At 52.4% G+C, this 15,948-nt stretch overlaps 1 protein-coding gene across 4 annotated transcripts in view; it reads right to left on the reverse strand.

The window, feature by feature from the left end:
* Nucleotides 1–4,193: 4,193 nt before the first annotated feature.
* PIGQ (phosphatidylinositol glycan anchor biosynthesis class Q) overlaps nucleotides 4,194–15,948 on the reverse strand; it is a 39,292-nt gene continuing 27,537 nt past the window's right edge. For all 4 annotated transcript variants that reach the window (XM_017808744.1, XM_017808745.1, XM_017808742.1 and 1 more), the window contains 2 exons: nucleotides 13,686–13,747; nucleotides 4,194–9,187 (listed from right to left, as the gene is read on the reverse strand). In XM_017808744.1, coding sequence (XP_017664233.1) covers nucleotides 9,035–9,187; nucleotides 13,686–13,747 — 215 coding nt within the window. In that variant the 3' untranslated portion in view covers nucleotides 4,194–9,034. The remainder of the gene's footprint in view (nucleotides 9,188–13,685; nucleotides 13,748–15,948) is intronic.

Here is a 15,948-nt window from a genome sequence, read left to right on the forward strand (position 1 = left end):
GAGGAGGAGGACGAGGAGGAGGAGGAGGAGGCGGAGGAAGGGCCTGGCCCAGCCCCGCAGCGCCCCCGCCGCTGACACGGTCCCGCTCCGCCCTCCCGCCCGCCCGCACAAAGCGCCGCCGCCCCGCCGGGCCCCGCGGCCCGAGCCCGCCCCGCCCCGCCGGGCCCAGCCCCGCGCCGGGTCAGCCCCGCGCCGGCCCCGCCGCCCACCTGAGCCGGGCCGGGCCGGGCCGCCCCCGCCGCACGGCCCCCGCCCCGTCCCCGCCCGCCGCGCCCATTGGAGCAGACACGCGTCAGTCAGGAGATGCCCCGCCCCCGCTCAGATGTGTCCGCTCCCATAGGCTCAGATACGCGTCAGTCACGGCCGGCCCCGCCCCGACGCTCCCTGGAGGGCTCGGGAGGGGCGGGGCCAGCAGGGGGCGGGCGGCGGCGGACTACAACTCCCGGCGTGCTCTGCGGCGAGCGGGGCATGATGGGACGGGTGGGGGCAGCGCACGGTGGGGGGAGAGGGGGAACTGGGGGGATCCGGGGATTGGGGGATCCAGGGATTGGGGGGCATCCAAGTGCCATCAGGGAAGGGCTAGCATCCAGATGAGTGTGGGAGCACCCAGCTGTGGGGAGGCATCCAGGTGGGTGGGCATCCACTTATGGGGGGCATCCAGGTTCGGGGTGGGCATCTAGGGGGGCACCCGGGTGTTGGGGGCACCCAGGTATGAAGAGGGCCCGGGTGTGGGGTTTGGGGGGGTTGGAGATGTGTGCACCCCACTGCTGGGGGGCCAGGGGGGACCCAGTGAGGGCTGGCCTGGGCAGGTGACATCCAGCGTGTCCCCAGAGATGGTGCCAGCCATGGGGCGCCAGCCTGAGCCTGTCCCCAGGAAGGGCTGTGACACCAGTAACCACTCCTGGCCTTGCTCCGTCCAAATCCCTTGGCACTGGCCTGGCATCTGTGAGCAACCACTCCCAGGCCCAATCCCAGCAGATTCCTGGTGGGAAGGTGTGGAGGATCCTTTCCCTGCCCTAATTGCTGACAAGTCCCTGTGCCCAGCACAGCATCCTGCTCCTCTTTTCAGAGCTGCACATTCCATTAGTGACGTTCCCAGCCTGGCTGTTCCCAATCTAAACTGCCCTGGGTCCCCCAGCCCAGGGAGCACCGGGGATGCCCCTCACCCTGCAGGGAGGCTGAGGCCCCCCAGGCTCCTTCCCTCTGGTGAGTCAGCTCCTGCTCCTCCTGCTCCTCTTCCTCCTGCTCTGCTCCCTGGCCTGTGCTCCTCATGTTGCAGCAGCAGCACTGAGACTTCTTGCTTTTATAAAATATTAATTGCTGCCCAAACCTGTCCTTTCCAGCGGGGCTGATTCCCTTTCCCCCCACAGGGATTGCTGTGCTGTTGACCAGCAGGCCAGGACAGCAGTGCCAAGGGTGTTGGGTACCCCCCACCAGTGACTCCTCTGGCAAAGATCCCCCAAAAGTGGGGCTGGCAATGGAGGATCTGTAAAATGGGCTGGAGTGGGGTGGGCTGAGAGCAGGCAAAGGGCAGCTGGCAAAGGCCAAGGGGCTCCACCAGCCTGGCCAGTCAGCCAAGGGTACGGCCCACCCTCAGTGTGATGGACTGGAAACGTGCAGGGCCTGAGCAGCAGTGAATCCATCAGTCCTCAGCTGGCTGAGACACAGCTCTGGGCACCAGGATGCCCAACTGAGCACCCACAGCATGGCAGGACCCCAGTGCCCCACAGCTCTGGGGACAAGGGCTCCTCCTGTGCCCCATCCCTGCTCCTCAGGAGCTCTGAACCTGCCCAGCCTGGGGAGGAATGGAATCACAGACATGTTTCAGTTGGAAAGGACCTTAATACCATCTTAATCCAAACCCCTGCCATGGGCAGGGACACCTTCCACTAGCCCAGGTGAATCCAAGCCCTGTCCAGCCTGGCCTTGGACACTTCAGGGATCCAGGGGCAGCCACAGCTTCTCTGGGCAACCTGTGCCAGGGCCTCACCACCCTCACAGCCAACAATTCCTTCCCAATATCTCATCTAACCCTGCCCTCTGGCAGTGGGAAGCCATTCCCCCTTGTCCTGTCCCTCCATGCCTTGTCCCCAGTCCCTCTCCAGCTCTCCTGGAGCCCCTTTAGGCCCTGGAAGGGGCTCTCAGCTCTCCCTGGAGCCTTCTCTTCTCCAGGTGAACCCCCCCAGCTCTCCCAGCCTGGCTCCAGAGCAGAGGGGCTCCAGCCCTCAGAGCATCTTCATGGCCTCCTCTGGACTCGTTCCAGAGCCCTTCCCTCGTGCTCACTGGGTGAGGGGAGATGGCAGAGCTCTGGGGTGGGGGCTGTGCCCCCCTTTAGTGGTGCCAGCCTGGGTCCCCCTCCTCTCCCACACCCTGAGGGCTTGAGCTCATGTGCTGCCTCGGAGCCATGTAGTGTGAACTCCTTTGGGGGTGTTCTGGTGAGGGGTTTGTATCCCCGTGGGCTGAGGGGATGCTTACACTCAGCACTGCTCAGTTTGGCTTCTGTACCTGGCAGGGGCCAAACACAGCCCCCTCCATCCCCCCACCCACCTCCCAAACAGCCCAGCTCCCACAGCCACTGCTAAAGCAAAACGAAACGGCAGATAAAGCAAACCAAAACAGCAGATAGAGTTAATGGAAATAGCAGCTGTCCTGCTGGAGTCTCTGCCACTCCCAGCCTCTGCTGACGGTGTTCCCCAGGGAGCAGGGGCTTGGAAGGTGAAGCCTGCAGGGAAACTCTCGCTCCAGGGCTCAGCCCTGGCAGGTGGAGCAGGGGAAGCAGAGAGGGGGGACCTGTGCATGCCTGGATTCCCCAGGAGAGAAAAGCCACTCCTCTCATTTCTGTCCATCAGCCCATTGGCTCCAAAGCAGTGGAAGTGGAGAGGAGGAGGATGGGCAGGAACCTCCTTGATTTTATTTCTTTTTTCAGCCTCTGGTTCTCAGTCCTGCCACTCCAGAGGACCCTGCTCATGGCTCAGTCAAGGGATTTCTCACCTCGCTGGGATAGTGGAAACCAAACTGGAGCTCAGACCAATGGGAATCATGGCAAGAGGGTGTGAGGCAGAGCTAGAAGGGTGATCCTGGCAGAGGGGGGATCTTGGCAGGTGGTGTGTGGGTACTTTGCCATGGCTGTGCACTCAGCTGTATGAAAGGGGAAAGGAATGGGAGGAGTGCTCTGGGGTGAGGAGGAGTGGTCACAAGGCCCCATCATTCCCATCCCAGCTTGGGCTCCTGCTCGGATTGGGCAGTGCTGCAGAGGTTTGTCCTCCCCATCCTGCCTCACACCAAACAGCACCACACCATAGGAACAGGCTCAGGGGAAACCCTCACTGACTTGTAGGAAATCCAGAGCTGGAAGAGCATCACCTCAACCATGTCCAAGGCCTGAGGTGGGATCAGCTGGGTCAGGGCTCCTCCCTCCATGGGCTTCACGGCCTTGGCAGAACAATTAGAGCTGGACCAGTGGTGAAATCCCTCTGTGTGGGAGAGCAGAGGATGAGCAACTGCCCAGCCAGGCCTCAGGAGGGGGATGAGCTGCCTGCCTGGGTAAGCTGAGCCTACAGCAGCCCCCCTGCCTGTCCCTCTGCTGTGGCAGCCACACAGTGCTTGTTAAACAAGAGGGAAGAGCTCGATTTTTCTCCCAACATCTTTATTATAGTGTAATCAAAATCCATTTAAGTTCTGATTAAAAGGTTTAACTAACCCCAAAACCCCACACCTGTCAGCAGAACAGAGCTCTCCATCCCTAAACTCTCCCACAGAAGCACCTGTACCTGGTATGTGCAGAGCATCCCTGGTCCCACCTGTGCAGGGACCTGCTGCCACTGGCACTGCTGCCACTGGCATTGCCATCATCCTGCTGGCATTGCCATTGCTCTGCCCAGCACTTCTGCCTGCAGAAACAGAGCTGTCATGAGCCTAAAGCCAGTCTGATTCCTAAGGCAGGGCTTGTTCCTGGCCAGTCTGTGTTTCACATCATCAGGCTGCGTTTCACATCAGGGCTGTGGTGGGAAGGAAGTCACCTTAGCTGGGGTTAGTGGTGACATTTAAAGCAAACACTATGTCACACTTTGCTCCTGCTGAACGTTCATGTGAGAGAAGGAGAAAATGTACCAGTGGTTTTTAAGCAGTGATCAAACTTCCTCTCAAACTTCACGCACAAATACACAGTTTCAATGAAACTGTCAGTCATTCAGTGCTCTTTCGTAACACTTTACTTTAAACCAGAAAACACTGTAAGGAGGAGGATTGATTCCAAGAGTTGTGAAGTTCTCACAAATTTCCCCAGTGCCAGAGGTTAAATAACACTGCGGATGGGAGAGGTGCTGCTGCTTCTCCCTGCCCTGAGTGAGCACAGAGCAGGGCCCCAGCTCTGCTGCTCCCCCCGAGCAGCACAACCAGCACCTCCCCTGCCCCGGGAATGCAGGGAGTATATTCTGTCACCTCCAGCATCCAGCAGCACAGGGATCCTCTTGTATTTGGCTTGCTGAGACAGTAAATGGGGAGTTAGAGCATTCCTGGTTTGAGGCCTTGGCGTGGGTAAGGGCTGGAGGTGCCAGCTGGGAGTCCAAGGCAACAGACTTTTGCAGCAACTACTAATGGAAAATGGTGAGCCAGATGCAAAGGTGATGGGCACACTGTTCTCATCCAGGAACAAAAATCAGCTGCCCATGTGAGGTTTGGGTTGCTCTGAACATGTTTATCCTGCACTCAAAAGCTCCTGAGCCAGCTGGAAAGCCCCATGGCCTCCTGTCATGTGGGGGATCCAGACCCATCCCATCTGTGTTCAGAGCACACTCACCCTGCAGAGCCTCAGGGCTGCACACAGAGCTGTTCCCAACACGTGGGCACTGCCAGGCTGGGGCTCTGCTCCCCAGCCCCCAGAGCTGCCCCTCTGTGCTCAGCACAGCAGCAGTGTGGCTGCACAGCACGTGCTCTCAGTGCAGAGCAGCTGGCGAGGAGCAGGTCAGGTACCTGAGTCAGCGCACAGGCACCCCAAAACCAGGGCTTAGACACTCCCCAAGAGGCAAAGGGGCTGCTGGGCAGTCCCTGAATGGGGGGAACAGGAACAGAGGCGGCACAGGGCTGCAAATGTTCTCAGTCACTGAAGAGATCTGAGTTATGGTGTCTCCAAGCTTGGCACAACAGGACAAAAGGCAATGGGCGTGAACTGAAACACATCAAACCCTGGCTGAAGAGCTTTTCACTCTGAGGGTGACCAAGCACTGCACGGGTTGTCCAGGGAGGTGGTGGAGTCGCCATCCTCGGAGATATCCCAAGGGCATGTGGACACAGTCCTGGGCAACCAGCTTTGGGTGGCCCTGCATGAGCAGCGGGGCCGGACCAGATGATCCTGAGGCCCCTTCCAACCCCCACCAGTGGTTGCTGCAACCAGCAGGTCTAAGGACAAAGAGTAAATCCCTGAGGGCTTGAGTCAAGCAAGAAGATGGTGTTGGGGCAGCAGGATGAGGCAGCGCAGGCCAGAAGGAAAGCAGCTGGTTGTCTGCAGGATGACCATGCAGGATATTCCCTGCCTTACACTCCTGAAAGTCAACCTACGGGTTATACACTCATGGAACCCTCTTTGTGTGGGCCTGAACGGGGCCCAGTCCAGCTGCAGGATCAGGGAAAACTCCCAAACCCATAACCAGAGCCTTCAGTGCAGTGTAATTGCTGAGGTTTCCTTTCAGCATTGTCACATGCTGTGCTGGTGAGGAAAGGAAAAGATTTCTCCAAGGCAGAATTTCTATCTAGGATGGAGTTTTGCACACAATGAATCACGTTTTCCCTCACAAACCGCCTGCCTAAGTAAAGAGGGAGTTTGTGCCAGCACTGGGAACCATAGGGTGGGAGAAATAATAATTAGAAAATGCAGTATTAAAAAAAAATCTGCAAGATTAGAGCCTCCTTGTGCCTGCTCTAAGGCGTGTGTGGTAGGAATGGGAGATCTGAAACCTTTAACTACTTCTCATCCAAGGGCTGACATGGAAAATATGGATCTGAGGAAAAATCAGAGCCAGAACCTCACCAGCAGCCTCTTCCCTGAGGAAATGCCAGCGCTGGGCCAGTCTGTGCTGCTGTGGAAGATGATGCTGATCCCAACTTCTAATTAGAGGGATGACATAAGGTCAAGTGTTCCTGAGCAGGATGTCTGCTGAGTTGTTGTAATGTCTGTGCACAGAGTCGGAAAAGGGTGGGGGAAGACTTGTTTCACAGCAGGGACTGGAAAGGAAGAGGAGAGACATGGCAAAGATCCAGCACAAGGAACTCAGATGCTCAGATACCACCACGGGAGAGGAGAGCGCCCAGGGGGAGGAGCAGTGGGACAGCTGGGGCACCAGTTCTGGGTGACACAGGAGAACTGCACCCACAAGGAGCTGCCACCGCCCAGCTGGGCTGCTCAGGGTTCTCTGTGTCTCAGAAGATTCAGGATCTCAGGTTTGAGGAGCTTTCTCTCAGTTTAGTATTTCCCCATCCCCACAGTCAGTATCAACCTTTAGTAAACGAACCCAACACTGGAACATCAAACACATCTGGCAGGTTCCCAAAAGGAAGGTCATATTTGCTGGTCTTCATGGCTCTGTGCTGTCTCTGGGGATTTCAGGTCACTTGATCCCAAAGGACAATCACAACTAAGACCATCATGAACTGTCTGGTCTCACAGGAAGATTTTAAAAGCCAGGAACATTATTTTTGTAAGACCAAAAATAATAAAGTTTCTCACAGCAGTGAGTGAACTGAACTGTGCAGGCCTGGGAGGAACCATTTAGTAGCTCCAGTGGAAAGATGAGAGAGGGTAACGTGTAAACCTGCTGTGCTGAGAGCCAGGTGAGGATGGGACTGCAGGACTGACTTCAGCTGAAGTGAGAAACATTACTCAGACCATTCATCCACTAAAGGCATCACTGCCTGGAGTTATTCCCACCTGCAGTGAGAAATACCTGGGCAGTGGTATTCCAAGAGAAGAAGATGCTGTATTTGTACAGGAGTTTTCAGCAGGGATCATCAAGGAGGAACCAGATCTCTCCAGTTTCTGCGGACAGGGATGTCCCACCCAGAGCCTGCAGTGGCAGATGCTGATGGGGGGCTTTTGCCATGCTGGCTTTCTTCAGTGAGGTGCCCTTCTTCCCTGGATGAGGTAACAGGACATCCTTTGGGAGCAGGGTCCATACAGCCCTTCCTCTCTTCATGATGTCCCTAAGAAACCTGGAAGGCCTTGGAGATTTGCCTGCTAAGGAAAGTCTGGACCAGGCACCTGCCTGCAGAGCTTCCTTTCCTCCTGATCAGGCTGTGACTGGAGAGGCAGTGGCTGCACCATGACGGGCTTTTAGCAGCTCCAGACAACCCAAATATATCTGGTCAGGGATGTCTTAAGGCAGGGGGGCCATAACCCTTCTCTTCTGTGACAGACTCCAGCACATGGGGTAGGAAACTCTTATCCTGCCCCTGGAAGTGCTGAGTGAAGGCTCCCAAAGCCCACGGCACCTTGCCTTGCCTCCATAACTCCTGCAGGCAGTCCTCCAAGGAAGGGCTGAGTCACAGCACATCCTCCTCCTCCATCCTGGGTTCCTTGGACAGCCAGAGGAAATGGGGGCAGGTCCAGCACACCCCTCACCTGCCAGTTAACAGAGCCACTTTGGGTGTGCAAAGCAGGGTACAGGGACACAGCACCCTTGTTTGAGCTGGGCCACAGGAGCCAGCAGAGCTGGAGGAAGGATATTTTGGGTAAGGGCTGTGTGTAAATGCCTACACAACCACAGAGTATCCAGAGGGACATAACCCTCCCATGCACAAGACAGGGAACAGGAGACACATCAAAATGAGACCAGGACACGAAAAACAGAGCACTGCTGCACTGTGGAGGTGTACTCAAAGCAGGAAATCTCCCCTAAGAGAAATCATGGAATCACAGAACGGTTTGGGTTGGAAGGGACCTTAAAGCTCATCTCGTTCCACCCCCTGCCATGGGCAGGAACACCTTCCACTAGACCTATAGTTTCAGGGAAAGAAGTGGCTTTAAATGCCTCACAGCCAAGACTTTAAAAGCTCCTTGACTGCTAGGAAGTGCAAAATGAGGGACCCCTTGACGAGGGTCTCACCAGGGCCCTGGAAACAGGGGGTGTATGGGCCCTGTCAGGGGGTGCAGCACAGGCTGCCCTGAGCTCACTGAGCTGGGCAAGGAGCTGGGCTGAGCACCCCCAGCAGAGCTCTGGCCAGAGCTGGACTCAGCAGAGCTGTGAGAGCCTCACACTGGGACTGGAGAGCCCTGAGCCTTGGCAGAGCCCAGAGCTCTCTGTCCCCGGGCTCACAGCCACACACACCTGAGCAGTCCCAGAGTCACAGGATACTCTGAGCTGGAAGGGACCCACGAGGATCATGGGAGTCCAAGTCGTTCGGGAATGCCCACACAGGGCACTGTTTGCTTTGGAGAACAATGTAGATGAGACCACACAAGCACGCTGTTTCTGTGCTGAACACCTCCTCTGGTGCTGCAGCGGGGCTGAATCCAAGCTCTCCCAAAGGGAAAAGAACAAATATCCTCTGAACCCAGACAAGCTGCTGCTCAGTTTTCAGTGTGTGACTTTACAAGACAATCCTCCACTTTGTGTTTGATCAGCTTGAAGGCTGAAGCACAAAAAGTCCAAAACACCCTTTAGCCAAATGCACCTCAGCATTGTGCCTCTGAACCTCCTCAGGGGCTGGCCCTGTGAGCCAGCACAGAAGGAGACATTCACCCCCAAACCATTCAGGAGCTGCTTCCTTGGTGACACGGAGGGCTGGTTTAGTGAGGCACTGACGGGTTTCACCTTTAGCTTCCAAAATAATCATTAGCATGTTATACAAACACAGTGTAAGGGAAGAGGAAAGTGGAAAAATAATGCTTAAAAACACTTGCCTTTAAAAATTCAGCCCCTCTCATGTTACCAAAATCTATTTAAAGGGATGTGGCAGTTGCTGGCTCCAAAAAGCCTTTGGTCCTAAAGCATTAGGATTCAGTACGTTTTTCTGGCCAAGATCTCCAGCTCTTTCACTGTCTTTAGTCCTGCTTCTCTCCTTTGTGTTTCCAAGGGTAGATCAGCTCTCCAAGGAACAGCTTCTTGCAGAGAGATGCCCAGGAGTCCTTGGGGTAACAGCTGTAGGTGGGCAGCCTGTATGTCTGTACAACAGCACCATAGGAGAGAGGGTTGATCTGTGGGAGAAAGAGGGGCAGGAGAAAGGAAAACATGTGGTGAGAGGCTCAGGCAGCTGAGGAGGGCAAGTGCAGCTTCTGCACAGCACCAGCCTCTGCTAAAAACATCACTCCTGCTGCTCACAAAGCATCAGAATCCCTCCCTGCCTTGGTAAGGCTGTTTGTCCTTCCACACCATCCCCAAACGTGACCAAATGGAGCTTGGTAAGGGATGCCATTGAAATCATCTCCAAGCAGAGAGGCAGCACAAGTGCTGGTGCAATGACAGTTACACATATCACACACAGGTTGGGACTGTGCCCTCCTGTGTGATGGGGTGGCAGTGGCTGCAGAGACAGTGATAGAATCACAGAGGCATGGAATTGTTTAGGTTGGAAAAGACCTTTAAGGTCATTGAGTCCAACCCTTAACCCAGCACTGCCCAGGCCACCACTAACCCATGTCTCCAAGTGCCACATCCACACAGCCTCCAGGGATGGGGACTCCACCACTGCCCTGGGCAGCTGTGCCAGGGCCTGACCAGCCTTTTAGAGAAGAAATTTTCCTTAATATCTAATCTAAACTTACCTAATTATACCCCCCCCATGGATGGGGGATGCACTGGGTCTCTCAGGAACTCTTCTGGAATGGGCCAGTGAAGCCATACCTTACATGAGCCCTCAGCCTACAGCTGTGCTTTAAGTTAAACCTGATATCACCCAGTGGAACTGAGCCCAGGACAGCATCACACTCCAAAATAATTACCACTACTATTTTCCCCACTTTCCCCAATTTTACCTATTGGAAATTACCATTTTCAATTAAATCTCCTTGGCTGAGTTCATCTTTTTAAATTTGATTTCAATCACCATCCTAACCCGTGCCTACAAAAGCTCTGATTATGGTCACAAGTTGCTGTATTGATCTTTTGAAGAGGAGGGCAGACAAAGGCTTTAGCTGGATGAGGGGTGACAGAAGTACATCAGACCTTGGAAAAGCTCATCCCACTGCTTTCAGGGCAGGAGACAGGTGAAGTCCATGGGATGGATCCAATGCAGCCAAGATCTGACACATCTGAAGGCTGCACAGCAATAGGTTGTCTCCAAAAGAGCAAAAAGCTTGCACAGAAATGGTGGGGCTCAGAAAACAGATCATGAGAGATGCCAAGGGAAGGGACTTACAAAGTTAGAGGAAGCTTGGACACTGGGGAGAACTGGAAGGACATCCTCTAGTGAAAGGGTCCAGCTCTGCTGGAACCAACCAAGCAGCTCCATGAAAGAGGACTCTCATTCACAGCAGAAAATCCAGCCACAAAAAGGAAAGAGAGACAGCAAAAACCACACAGAGAGTCACCACTTGGTCAAAAGGTGAATATTACCACTGAGAAGTACCCAGTTTTCTGGGACTGTGCCTGTACCACCAGCTTGCTTCAGCTTTCTGGTGCTCACAGAGCAAGGGAGTGAACTACAGGGATGGAGCTCTAGGAAAGGGTGGTTGAGCAAAAGGTTCATTAGAATTAATCCTGGAGACCTTTGTCAAATTAGTTTCAAAGTACAACATTGCTGAAGCTGAAGGGGAAAATGCTAGTACACAGAAGCATCCCTAGGAAGTTTAGGAAAAAGGCCAGGGTTGCAGCTTGCAGGGGAAAAAAAAAAGAAAAAAAGAAAAAAAGAAAAAAAAAGAAAAAAAAAAGCCAAAGAAACCTGCTCCCAGAACAAACAGCAGTAAAACCTGAGTAACTGTTTCTGCCCATTCCCTCCCTATAGGCAAACCAGTCTGTTCTAAGTGCAAACATGCTGGGGGAGGACAGGAACTGCTGCTCTGCAAGGGACAGACACAGTGTGTGTTCCTTTGACTATTGGCTCCGTGGGCTGGAAGGTTTGGACACAACATTTCTTGTTAAGAAGCATCTCCAGGCAGAGTGTGGATACCAACACTTCCCTACTAAAACATATCCAGGGATGGGGCTACACCCAGAGCAATACATTCCCTGCCTGTCCTGTTAAAAATGGAAACATGAGGCAAACCCCATGCATAAGTGAGGTGCCAACATGAGTTCCCCTTATGCAAATCCTGCAGTTCAAAGCTATGATATTCCCTGCTGGAATATCCATCCCTCCTCTCATAATGGAGCTGTTCCCTTTCCCTTCCTCTTCTGCTTAACCCTTTTCAAAGCAATTGCTGGGAAAGGTGACACTTCCAGCAGCAGGATGGATCAAACTCATCATGTCCTAGAATCATAAAATCAGAGAATGCAAGACTGGTTTGGGTGGGAAGGGACCTTAACACTCATCCAATTCCAGCCCCCTGCCATGGGCAGGGACACCTTCCACTAGCCCAGGTTGCTCTAAGCCCTGTCCAACCTGGCCCTGGAAACTTCCAGGGATGGGGCAGCCACAGCTTCTCTGGCCAACCACCTCTCTGGGCTTCTCTCACCACCCTCACAGGGGAGAATTTCTTCCCAATATCCCACCCAAACCTGCCTTCCTTCAGCTTAAGGCCAGTCTTTCCCTGGGCTATCAGTTCAGTTGAGCCACACTGCCAGAATTATTTCTTCTTATGCATCCAAAAGAAATTATTTTAAATACTAATGAAAACACTGACCTATGTAAGAATTCCTGGAGAATATTAAGTAGCATTTGGAATGGAAATATCATTCCCTGCCCTCCATCCCCCCTGTGTCTGGACTTTGCATTCCAGTGGCACTATCTTAAAAATCAAAAATAATCACTTGGCTGAACCACGAGCTGGATGGGAATGCTCAGACCCAGAATTATTGATTCCTAATCCATTACCAGTGTCCCAAAGGACAGCTCTGAATGTATCACTCACCTACAGCTTCAATTATTTTGAGCATAGCTCCATGCAAACAGCCTTATTTCCATCAAGTAGAGCTCCAAGAGAGCTACAGGGAGAGGGGGCAAAGCCACTGTGAAAATTCTAGAAAGGCACATCACCTTGTACAATAAATAAGAATTTTAGCATGTCTTTTAAAATAAGCTTTTTAGATCGTCCTCTCCAAAGGCCTATCAGAAAGTGGGATATTCAGCAGGATTTCTAACACAAGCCCATTTTTCATTTCCACCAGCACAAAGAGAGTGAAAAAAGTGCCTTTCCTGACTCTCTGCTCATTATTATTTGAACAGAAGGCTGGGACAGACATCCACTGCAGCACTTCCACCTCTCCAGATGATGACTTGTGCTATATTCCAGATAGCAAATGGATCTTCCTGCAGTGGCCCAAGGAAAATTCATCACAGTCATATGACTCACTGCCTCTGCTCTTTAAGTGGGGATCTCTTCCCTCTGGAGAGCCCAACCAGCTCATGCACACACAGGCTGATGCCAAAGCTCCTGTGCCTCATCTCTGGTCTCTGGGTTCTTTTTTAGGGAGTTCTCTGGCCATGGAGGATGATGGATTTTGGTTCCTACACCACTATCCTACTGAAAGACAGGAACTGGGAATACAGCATGTTCAGGGAATGCTAGATTTGCCCTGGAAGACATCTGTTGAAGGGATTCCCTCTGGAATTGCTGCTAGCTGCTGTGCTGTTCCCTGCTAGGCTGACCTTTTGAAACAGGGCTGGACCCAAGATGGAAAAAGCAAAAGAACTGGGAAGCTGCAGTTAATTCCTTCCCACACACTCCCCCAGTGTCCAAGTGTTTTATAAGTGCTTTGCTACTTGCAGCCTCTCCTCTTAGGATGCAGAGAGCAAGCAAAGTCACCCTGGGATATGGCTGTATTCCTGCTGGGTCAGGAAATGGAAAATTCACTCCTGAACCATAAGGAGAACTTCCCTGCTACCATCACCTCCTTGCTTTTCAGAAAATAATTTCCTTCAGTATCTGTGATGTCAGAAATGCAGGGTTACAAAAGCACAGGTGAGCTCTGCCTATGCACCTTCCCAGAGCAATTCAGGGGAAAGAGGAGGCCCTTCCCTTTCTCCAGGCTCAGGTTCTCCTCCTGTCAGCATTGTGGAGCAGCCAAGGCTTTTTGCCACAGCTGGAGGGGAGGACCTTTCCTGATGCTTCATTCTGGATGGTTTAACTGCCTCCTTTTGCTCCTCTCAGTGTTCAGCAATTACCAAGGGGAAGCTGCCAGAGCCAGGAGGTGACAATGACATCAGGTCTTAATCCCAGAAGTATCACGGCTCCGTGTTTCTCCTGCCTTCCCTTCTACTGCATTTCACTTTGCACCATGCAGGGCACTACATTTTCTCCAGAGGACTCAAGCAGGGCATCAAAAACACAGAGAGCACAGCCAGCCATGGCAACAGGAAATGATTTCCTTCATTTTGGTGTTTTACAGCTGATGTATTTTAAGTGGAGCCTTTCAGTGGGAGCAGCTACAGGAGAGGGAAGGACTGTGGGGTCACAGAATCACAGAACATGCTGAGTTGGAAGGGCCCCAGCAGGATCAAGTCCAACTCCTGGCCCTGCACAGGCCCATCCCCACCCTGTGCCTGAGGTCACTCTGAGGGGAGTGGCAGAACTGTCACAGAGGGCACCAGGGCCTTACCTGCATAAGGAGCCGCAGAGGTTTTCCATCCTGCTGCTCAAGGACTCTGAACTTCACTCCAGCTGCAAAGACACAAAACAAGGAAATCCATGGTGGGATTCTTGGGACTGTTCTGTGCAGGGCCAGGAGCTGGACTTGATTATCCCTGTAGATCCTTTCCCACTCAGGATATTCTACAGTTCCATGCCATTTGTTGCCCAGTGCTGTTGTCTGAGCACTGATTCCCTAGAAACTGTCTTAAACCTTTCTGGATTTGGGAACCTCCCCACTTTTTCAACAGGATTCTCTCGTAGTGGTTTAAGGCTAATTACAAATGATATGTTTCCCTCAGCTCCATTAAAAGCATCTCCTCTGACTTCCAGCTCGAGAACACAGCCCTAAAGCAAGCACAAAGACCAGAAATCAACCAGCCAGACCTGATGATGACAAAGGGGCTGGGAAAACCTTTTTCTTTCCCCAAACTTCCATCAGAATGGGCACTCCATGTTTAGAGCAGACAGAGAGCTCACCTTTAACTTGTGCTCATGTGGATCCAGCACATGTGCAAATCTCTCCCTCTTTCAGACCGAGGGAAGGAAGTGGCTGACTAGAGGCATGAAAACATTTTGGAGCAATCCCTGCCCATTAATCCCAGCATCCCGATGTTTTTAACAGGCTACTAACCCCATCAAACCTGCCACTTTTCTATTTCCTCTTGGATAAACCTGTCCCATCCAAGTGTGTCCCTGTTATTCCTTTCTGCAGGTAAGATGAGACAAGATTAACAAAAATGATCTGCCACAGATCAAACACTGCCTCAGGAGTACAAATAGAAATAAAACCTGCGTAAACCCCATCACTACTGTATCTCTGTGACTCCTACACATTTAAAAACCAAAATGTTTCCTCTTTTTCCTCAAGCTTTGAATTAATTAAAATTATATAGTACACTCCTGAGACAGAACTCTCCTCTAGCACAGAGGTCTGGTTCAAACTCTCTGCCCAAATCCTAAAACCTTTCTTGTCCAGATCAGGAGGGGTTTATCTGCATTTTGCTGGATTATATTGAAACATGGGCTCCTCCAGTGGCTTCAAACAGATGTTTGAGTACCCTGGGCCTCAACAAGCAAATGTGCTGGATGACCAAGTGTGTTCAATGTGATCACAGAGCTGTGGCTAAGAAGAAGTGTCTGAGCCATTCCAGGAACTATTTTCAGGCAGAATTTGTCAGAGAGAGTCAGAAACAATAGGCAGTGAAGGTTCAGGTACAGGGTCGAGCACTCTGGAGCCTTATCCTACAACAGCCCACCAGAGCAGCAAAAGCTGGTTCTGTAGGTCATGGCCACACACCTCCCTTCTACAGCTGCAAGCCAACCACCTCTTAATTAGATTATTTAATTGCTCAAGAGACTGAAACTTCTAGGAAAATATGTGCAGGAAAAGGCCATAAATTTATTTTAGAATGACCTACAGATTCCTACAGTGCTCAGAAGTCTGAGCACTTCCCAGGAGAGCAGGAAGGCTCAGTCTCCTGCAGGTCACTCCAGCAGAGAAGAACCCTGAACTATTCCATGATTTCCAGCCAACTCCAGAGCTCAGGGTTCTGCTTCTTCTGTACAAAGGCACCATCAGTGGCACAAGAGAGACCAGGACATGAACTCATTTGCTTTGTTTCACAGGACAGCACACTAAAGTGAGCTCACTGTCTGTTTGTATCCCACTGATCATGGAGACAGCAGCACGACAGGTCCTACAGAACCACGACAAAACCTGTCCCAACCTTTGGGATGGGAATACTGGGACAGAGAAGCACAGAGAAAAGGAACTGGCCTGTTCACAATCAAACAGCATGTTGGTAACCTGTGTGTGGGCAGAGCTCTTGAGACCCCCAAACTCACTGTTATGCCTTACTTCACCCTATGAATCCACATCCCAACCAAGGTGGCACCCCTTGAGCTGACACTGGGTGGACACAACTCTTGTACAGAGGACATCAGCTGATGGATGCACAAAAGGCTTTTTAAAGTCACAAATATTTCACTTTGGATGTGTGGAAAGCAAATATGGGCTTAGTTTCTGGTGTGTGGATGGATCATTCACCTACCCTAGCCCAGGCTTCATCAGTGGGGTATTTTGTCAGTTCACTGAGTCATTGAATCATGGAGTGGTTTGGGTTGGAAGGGACCTTAAAGCTCATCTAGTTTCCCACCCTTGCCATGGGCAGGGACACCTTCCACTAGCCCAGGTTTCTCCAAGCCCCATCCAACCTGGCCTTGGACACTTC

This window comes from Lepidothrix coronata, unplaced genomic scaffold (assembly GCF_001604755.1).
Source record: "Lepidothrix coronata isolate B3197 unplaced genomic scaffold, Lepidothrix_coronata-1.0 Scaffold24, whole genome shotgun sequence".
In the NCBI taxonomy this organism is placed as follows: domain Eukaryota; kingdom Metazoa; phylum Chordata; class Aves; order Passeriformes; family Pipridae; genus Lepidothrix; species Lepidothrix coronata.